At 38.4% G+C, this 9,658-nt stretch overlaps 1 protein-coding gene across 1 annotated transcript; it reads left to right on the forward strand.

The window, feature by feature from the left end:
• Positions 1-2,271: 2,271 nt before the first annotated feature.
• TAS2R39 (taste 2 receptor member 39) lies at positions 2,272-3,363 on the forward strand. The gene is given in 1 exon segment (XM_055589406.1): positions 2,272-3,363. A coding segment is annotated over 1 exon segment (1,062 nt). The 5' UTR covers positions 2,272-2,301.
• Positions 3,364-9,658: the final 6,295 nt, after the last annotated feature.

Raw genomic sequence — 9,658 nt, forward strand, 5'->3', positions numbered from 1 at the left:
GAACATTTTCAGAGACATCTCACCCATCAACCTTCTCTTTACTGGAATTACTTTACTATTGTAGAGTTAAATACACTCATAAAAGTTAACGGATTCTGAGTTTAGAAGTCCATTTTATCATCCTGTGTACTGCCCTCACATTTTAAAATCAGAAACAACCTCGCCGAGATAAAACTGATTCTTTTCTTCACTTCTTTTGGTTTTAACATTCCAAAACCAGATTACATGACTTGGGGTGCTGTTTTCACCCCATGGTGATTTGCCTACCTTGTAAAGGAACAAGGAACTCTTCCTTCAACCCTCATTTTCCTAGTGATTTGTTTAAGATGAAAGGTAAACATGTGTTTGTGTGCATTCAAGGGTGTGTGTGCAACTATATAAATAGATTTATTATCTCTGAAGTCATTTATTGTATAAAAAGATTGGCCTCTGTAAAGAAACTGTCTCTCAAAATCAGTGTCTTCTGGATTTATTATTCTACTATGGTGATTTATAATAAGAAATACACCGATATTTATCCCCTTTTCTGGCACAGAATTCCTACAACTCTTGGAATTTCCGAAGTGACAAGATCAACAAAAATGTCTCTTGTTGGGACTTCCCTGGTGGTCCAATGGCTAAGACGCCATGCTCCCAGTGTAGGGGGCCCAGGATTGATCGCCGGTCAGAGAACTAGAACCCACATGCTGTAACAGAAAAGAGATCCCGTCCTGTATGCTGCAACAAAGAAGGCCCTGAGTGCCCGAATGCCACAACAAAGACCCAGCACAGCCAAATAAATAAAAATATATTTTTTTAAGTCTTTTGCTATGTTACAAGGTGACTTTTGGAACATACCCCAAGAATGGGCCCCGACTTGGGTTGGAAATTTCGGTCCCAGTTTCTGGTTTCCAGGACAGGGAGCGAGGCTGGAAGTTGGATCAATCACCAGTGGTGGATGATCTCATCACTTGTGCCTAGGCAACGAAGCCCCCATAACAGCCCAAAAGGACAGGGTTCATAGAGCTTTCGAGTTAGTAAACACACGAGGTGCTGGGTGTGTGGCACCCCACAGAGGGCACGCAACTTCCCTGCCCCAGGTCCTCAAACTTGCTGTTTGCGTCTCTTCCATCTGGATGTTCATCTATCATCATATCCTTTTATAATGAATTGGTAAATGTAAATAAGCTGTTTTCTTGAGTTCTGTAAGCCACTTCAACAACTGAACCCCAAAAGGGGGGCCATAACTCTAACCTAGAACCAATAGGACACAAGTATGGGTGACAACCTGGGCTTGGGATGGACATCTGAAGTGAGGACAGTCTTCTGGGACTGAGCCCGTAACCTGTGGATCTGACGTTATCTCCAGGTAGAGTGGGTCAGAACTGAGTTAAATTGTAGGACACCCAGCTGGTGTTGCAGAACTGTTTACTATGGGGGAAAAAAAAACCACACATGTGTAGTGACCAGAAGTGTCCAAAGCGTTCTGAGTAAAAAAATAAATAAATAAACCAACTCACAGGTGGGGTTTTTCTCAACTCAGTTATTCTTTCCTTAGGTAGTGAGGCCACCACAAAAGACCTTTAGGATGAGACGTCACAGTTAAGCCAACCCTGCATCTAGCTTTTGGTGCACAAAAAAGGATCCACACATGTAGGCAGTGTAACACAGTGGGTAGGAACAGGGTCTCTGGGGCCACGTGGCTTGGGTTTGAATCCCAGCTCTCTCTCCTTCTCTCTCTCCCTCTTTGACTCTGGACAAGTTATTTAGTTTCCTGACCTGCAAAATGGAGAAAATAAAAGTACATTCTTCATAGGGCTGTTGTAAGGTTCAAATTTCATAATATATATGAAAGCGTTTGGACAGTGCCTAGCACATAAGAACTATATATAGAGAGAGATAGATGTAGATATTTGAAGTTATTATTATTTTCGATCAGTTCCCTGAGGTCACAAGTGAAACAGTTAAACAGGGACTTAGGCGAACAGATGGTTGACTTAACTGGAGCTATTAAGAAATACGGCTCTCAATTCTGTGCTAGTGATTTATAAAGGAGAGTCTTCTCAAGTTCTCCCCTGGGCCCCACAATTGAAATAACACACCAGTGCATCCAAAAATATATGGGAGGGAACAGGAAACAAATCCTTCCATCATTTGCAGCTCCAGATTTAGACTTTGAAAATAAACAAATGATGTAGATTTGGAAATGATGCATCAACTGCTTCCTCTTGTGACATGACGAGTGGGAGCTATCACAGACCCGCACATCAAGCGCTAAGGAGACATTTTCCTCCAGACATTGAAGAAAAGCAACCACTCAGGATGATCCAAACCTGCAGTTCCTCAGAAAATGATCTGTCACCATCTCTTGTCACTTTGATGTTAATAATTATCGGCACGGAATGCATCCTTGGTATCCTCGCAAATGGGTTCATTGCAGCGATAAACACAGCTGAATGGATTCACAGTAAGGTACTCTCCACCAGTGGCAAGATCCTGCTTTTCCTGGGTGTATCCAGAATAGTTCTACAAAGCTTCATGATGCTAGAACTTACCTTAAGCTCAACATCCCCACAGTTTTATAATGATGACATCATGTATCACACATTCAGAGGATGTTTCATGTTCTTAAATCATTGCAGCCTCTGGTTTGCTGCCTGGCTCAGTGTCTTCTACTTCGTGAAGGTGGCAGATTTCTCCTACCCCCTTTTCCTCAAGCTGAAGTGGAGAATTTCCGGGCTGATGCCCTGGCTTCTGCAGCTATCAGTGTTTGTTTCCTTGGGCCAGAGTGTGCTCTTCTTCCAAAACAACTATACTATGAATTGTAACAATCTTTTTTCTCTCCCCTCCTTCAACTCCACTAAGAAAAAGTCCTTCGCGGAGGCCACTGTGATCAACCTGTTTCTTTTCCTTAACCTGGGGATCTTCATCCCTCTGATCATATTTATGCTGGCGGCCACCCTACTGATCATCTCTCTCAAAAGACACATCTTTCACATGAAAAGCAACGCCACTGGCTGCAGAGACCCCATCATGGAGGCTCACCTGGGGGCCATCAGAGCCATCAGCTATTTTCTCATTCTCTATATTTTCAAAGTACTTGCTCTCTTTCTCTACATGTCCAACTTCTTTGACATCAATAGTCCCTTGAATATTTTGTGCAAAATCATCATAGCTACCTACCCTGTGGGCCATTCCATTCTACTGATTCAGGACAATCCTGGGCTAAAAAGAGCCTGGAAGAGGCTTCAGGCTCAAGTCCACCTTTATTTTAAAAAGTAGTCTCTAAGATTCACACTCAAAGCACCTGCCCCAACCAGCTCTGCCTTTTCCTCATCTAGACAGCTCTCTTCCTACCTTCTTTCTTCCCCAGACCTGATCTGATCCTTTCACTCGGTGTGTTTTTGGTATTGGAGGTAGATCTTCATTTCTCTCTTTTGCTTCATGGGCACAATTTTAGTGATGCTTGACAAATTCTTCACCTGAGTCTTCCATTTCTACCCCACCCCCTTTATCTGAAGCAGTGACTATGGACACTGGCCACACATCAGAATCTCTAGAGGAAATTGTTTTTTAATACCAGTGTCCAGGCTGGCCCCAAATCAATGAAGTCAAGATTTCCGGGGCTGGAACTTGGACAATTTGCTCAGTTCTCCAGGTGATTCTGATGAGCCTGAGTTGATGCAGCCACCAAAATAAAGCAAGGCTTTACAACTTGAACTTCTGGCAACTTCTCTCCTTCCCCATCCACATGTCTTTTAAACAGATTCAGATTATTCAGGAAGCTTTCTGAGTAACATCTAGAAATGCATTTTATCTCCATCCTCTAAAAACATAATCTGAGTAATTTGGAATATTTATCAAAATTAATGAACTGTGGTGTTGGAGAAGACTCTTGATAATCCCTTGAACTGCAAGGAGATCAAGCCAGTCAATCCTAAAGGAAATCATTCCTGAATATTCATTGGAAGCACTGATGCTGAAGCTGAAGCTCCAATACTTTGGCCACCTGATATAAAGAGCTGACTTATTGGAAAAGACCCTGATGTTAGGAAAGATTGAAGGCAGGAGGAGAAGGGGATTACAGAGGATGAGATGGTTGGATGGCATCACCAACTTGATGGACATGAGTTTGAGCAAGCTCCAGGAATTGGTGATGGACAAGGAAGGCTAGCATGCTGCAGTCCATGGGGTCGCAGAGTCAGATACAACTGAGTGACTGAACTGAACTGAACTGAACTGAATCAGAATTAATAATACATAAAATACCTTTCAGGGTTACCCTGGTAGCTCAGGGGAAAAACTCCGCCTGCCAATGCAGGAGACCCAGATTCAATCCCTGGATTGAGAAGATCCCCCAGAGAAGGAAATGGCAACCCATTCCAGTATTTTTGCCTGGGAAATCCCATAGACAGGAGCCTGGTGGGCTATAGTCCATGGTGTCACAAAAGAGACATGACTTAGCAATTAAACAACAAAATACCTTTCAACCTAAAAATTATTGTCTAAGAACTTTCCCCAAAGATTTGGTCATATACATACAAGTGAAGAAATACTTGCAGGAAGATTATCACTGTAGGACTATTCATCAATGAGAAAAATCATACCTCTGAAAAGGATACACATGATTTTTAAAATGAGACAGATGACTGTGTCATGAAATGAAAATATCACCAATATATTGTTAAGTTCAAAATGCAAGCAGATATTTTATGATTTCATTTATGTGTTTTAATGGAATATAATGCTTCCTGTATGTATATATATATATATAATGTTTCTAGAAGGATGTACCAAAAATGATTTAACATAAGATTTCTGAATAGTGACATCGGGTGTCTGGGGATATTGAAATATTTGCACTCAATTTTAACCTTTTTCCATTGTTTGAACTACTTAGAACTTGTATGCACTAATTTTAAAATTATAAGATTTATGTTGTCTCTTTCATTTCAAGGATAAAGAATCTGCCTGCAAAATTCAATTCCTCAGTTCAATTCCTGGGTCGAGACGATCTGCTGAAGAAGGGATAGGCTACCCACTCCAGTATTCTTGGGCTTCCCTGGTGACTCAGCTGGTAAAGAATCCACCTGCAATGTGGGAGACCTGGGTTCAATCCCTGGGTTGGAAAGATTCCCCTGGAGAAGGGAACAGCTATCCACTCCAGTATTCTGGCCTGGAGAATTCCATGGACTGCATAGTCCAAGGGGTCGCATAGTCGGACAGGACTGAGTGACTTTCACTTTCACTTTAATTACAAAGAGAACTAGGTAAGGGAGAAGCGTTATATGGGAAAGAACTATGTATCTTAATTAGTTAATGAACCTCCGTTTATTTTTATTAAAAACACAGACCTCAATAATGATAAACTAAAAATCTCCACTCCTATCACTCCCTCCTAGTCTTCATTTTATTAGCTCAAGGGCTCCTATGGAGAGTCACCAGCTTTCAATCCACAGACATGGCTAGGTTCTCTGTCCTTCTTTTGGCCCCTCCTCTTCACTTTCCTTCAAATCAGTTGGGATTACTGGTTAATCATATCCACACCTTTAAAAATGTTTTCAGCATTTACAGGTGAAATGAAATGATATCTGAGATTTGCTTTGAGATAATTTAGCAGAGGATAAAGGAGTAGAGAGGTTTAGATGCATCATATATTAAGTTTTTTCAAACAAGGAGGACTCAGGTACATGGCGGTTTTTTATACTAGTCTATTTCAGGGTGTGTTTGAAATTTTCCCTAATATTCTTGTATAAATGAATTATAAAACCTTATTAAACACTTTTAATTTCCTGGCCCCTGTTTGCCATCATGAGTCTTCATCCCCATCATGTGGAACAATGGCACATCTAGGTGAACCTGACTGTTTTAACACCCCACTTTTACTTCTAAGCAGATTGGTATTGCTTTAGATATCACTGGATAAAGTTACGTTTCTACAGATTCATGCTCTTAAGCCTCAAATGAGTAACAGCATTGGACATTTCCATCTGTAGTTCCCTAAAGAGTTCTCCATTAACTACTCACAATGCTTAGCTCATTTCTTTTCCTCAGTCCTGAACATCCAGTCTGTCATCTCTCTGTCTTATTTTCATCTGATGAAGTTGCATTTACATTTATTTTTTTGATAGAAGGAAATCATTAGGAAATCATTCCTTAACCTTCCCCTTAGCAAATCCATATAACTACAAAATTTCTCCTGCATTCCTAATGTTTCAATAGAAAGACTGTCCCTTTGTGAACATAGATACAGAGAACAAATTGGTGGTTGCATGAAATGGGGAAGGTAGGTTGAGAAAAATGGGTGAACTGGAGTTTTTTTAAGTTTAAATAAAATTTAAAATTATTTAAATGAATAAATCCAGGCAAAAGGAGATATTATAAGCAGATCATACTCACAAATTTGTATGTGGTATTCAAAATTCTAAGAGCTATTTTTCGATGTCCAATTTCAAAATATGCATGTTGAACACATGAGTACATTTCTGTTCAACATATAATTAGTAGTGAAATTTCACAGTTGGAGAACATGTATATCTTCAGTTTTCACAGACAACACTCCCAAACTGTTTCCCAATAAAGTTCACTGCATTTTCATACACAGTGAACCACTATATAGTACTGGAAGAAATTCAGATAAATCACAAAAATGAAATCTCATAAACAAAAGAGGATAGATGTTACCGTGCATTTTTAACAATGTAAGCACTACCAAAACTACTCTTTGCAATTTTAAGACAGGATATGTGGGGTGGTTATTGTCTGGAAAGAAGTAAAGGAGGATTCTGGGTGCTAATACTATGGTAATATTTTGTTTCATGATCTGGGTGCAATTTACATATTTTTAGCTTGTGAAAATTAATTTGGGGACACTAATTCTATGGAAAGACTGATGTTGAAGCTGAAACTCCAATACTTTGGCCACCTGATGCGAAGAGCCGACTCTTTGGAAAACACCCTGATGCTGGGAAAGATTGAAGGCAGGAGGAGAAGGGGATGACAGAGGATGAGATGGTTGGATGGCATCACTGACTCAATGGACATGAGTTTGGGTAAATTCTGGGAGTTGGGATGGATAGGGAGACCTGGCATGCTGCAGTCCATGGGGTCGCAAAGAATAGTACACAACTGAGCGACTGAACTGAACTGAACTGAATACTATGGTAATATTTTGTTTCATGATCTGGGCGCAAGTTACATATTTTTAGTTGTGAAAATTAGTTATTTTTAGTTTGAGTTACAATGCAGCTTCAATAAAGAGTTTAAAAAATTAAGTGGCTGTAAATGTGTATGTATATTTGTGTTTAAACACTTCAATTAAAAGTTTTTTAAAATCCTAAACAAAAAAATTAAAAAATAAACAGGATGAATGAGATGTGGTAGTAGTAGTAGTATTAGATCAGTTAGATCAATTAAATCATTAGACCTAGCCATGAAGGGTCTATGTGAGTAAATAATTTTTTTTTAAATAATTTTTAAAATTATAAACCCAAGAATTTAGAAAAATGATTACAAAATAAATCTAAGCAAACCAGAAGGAAAGCACAATTTATAAACATAATTCATTAAATGTTCATTTCATGAAAGATCATAAGGGGAGGATTATAAATGAATATAAGAATTGGTTCACTGAGAAAAAGAACAAAATTAGTAGTGTTAACTTTAGTTGAGACAGGCATAAACACACAAAATTTTTTAAAAAGGAAAAGTTACCACAAATTGGAAAAATTGCAATATTCTTAAGAATCTGTCTTGTTCAACTTTAATAAGAATTTGAAAACCAGGTTAAGATAGTTGTTTCTAGAAAACCTGTAGGTTACTAAAATTGACTCCAACAGAGGTAGAAAATACAAACAGAATTAGTCATTGTAGTTGAACTACAGAAAGTTGTCAAGACCACTGCCTCAAAGCACTGAGAATAGTTTCCACAGGGAATTTTTAAAAGCAGATAATGTTAAGGCTATGTAATTTTTTCACAGCATAAACATTAAGATAATCTTCCAAATTTGTTTCATAAAATCAATATAATTTTGATATCCAAACAATAAAAATTGTCAGAAAACTACAGACTAACCTCACTTACCAATTTATCAAAGACAATATTTTAAAAAATTAAATACTAGAAGAAAAGCTTGGAGACTTCAAAATTAACTTTGGAATTGGGGAAGACCTTTCTAAAAACATTAAAAGAAAAATAAACCAGAAAAGTTTATTAAACCTGATTACATACAATGAAAAGATTCTACATGGCAAAACATACCACAAGCAAAATCAAAGACAAATAAACTGGAAAATAATATTTCTTGCTCACATCCTGAAAGAGGGTAATTTTGCAACTTTTTAAATTTTTTTTTTAATGGAGGATAATTGCTTTACAATATTGTGTTAGTTTCTGCTATACATTAACATGAATCAGCCTTAGGTATACATATGTCCCCTCCCTCTAGAACCTCCCTCTCTCCTCCCACCACATCCCACCCCTCTAGATTGTCACAGAGCACCAGGGTTGAGCTCCCTACATCATACAGCAAATTCCCATTGGCTATCTATTTTACATATGATAATATATATGTTTCAATGGTACTCTTTCAATTAGACATTAAGAATCTTTGGGCGGAGTGGGGCTTATTTTGTTTTGGTTTGTTTTGTGGTCAACATCACATGGCATGTGAGATCTCAGTTTCCCAACCAGAGGTTGAACCTAGGCCATGGTAGTAAAAGCCCAGAATCCTAATGACTAGGCTACCAAGAAACTCCCTAATTTTGCTAATATATAAAGACCTCATACAAATCAATAAGACCAATTACCAAATTCAAACATTGGGGAAGAATATGAACTGGAAGCTACAGAAAATGAAATAAACATGGCTCTTTAAAAATTAAAAGCTGATTAATGCACAAAAGACTCATTCAAAATTGGGAAAGGAGTACATCAAGGCTGTATATTGTCACCTTGCTTATTTAACTTATATGCAGAGAACATCATGCAAAATGCTGGACTGGATGAAGCACAAGCTGGAATCAAGATTTCCAGGAGAAATATCAATAACCTCAGATATGCAGACAACACTACCCTTATGGCAGAAAGAGAAAAGGAACTACGAGCCTCTTGATGAAGGTGAAAGAGGACAGTGAAAAAGCTGGCTTAAAACTCAACATTCAAAAAACAAAGATCATGGCATGGTCCTATCACTTCATAGCAAAGAGAAAGAGAAACAATGGAAACAGTGACAAACTTTATTTTCTTGGGCTCCAAAGCCACTGTAGATGAGACTGAAGCCATGAAATTAAAAGACGCTTGCTCCTTGTGAGAGAGCTAACTCTTAGGTAGATTGATGAGGAGTCCAGGGCCCTTGAGGAGGAGAAAGGGATGAACACTTTCTTTCTACATTGCTTTGTCTTAGTCACATAAGACATTTTTTCTTAAACTCTGAGTTGTTATGACAACAATCTTTAAGACTAACTAAAAAGCTGACTTAAAACTCAACATTCAAAAAACAAAGATCATGGTATCCAGTCCCATCATTTCATAGCAACTAGATGGAGAAACAATGGAAACAGTGATAGACTTAATTTTCTTGGCCTCCAAAATCACTGCAGTGATGAATGCTGCCATGAAATTAAAAGACACTTGCTCCTTGGAATAAAAGCTATGACAAACCTAGACAGTATATTAAAA

Source organism: Bubalus kerabau, chromosome 8 (assembly GCF_029407905.1).
Source record: "Bubalus kerabau isolate K-KA32 ecotype Philippines breed swamp buffalo chromosome 8, PCC_UOA_SB_1v2, whole genome shotgun sequence".
In the NCBI taxonomy this organism is placed as follows: Eukaryota; Metazoa; Chordata; class Mammalia; order Artiodactyla; family Bovidae; genus Bubalus; species Bubalus kerabau.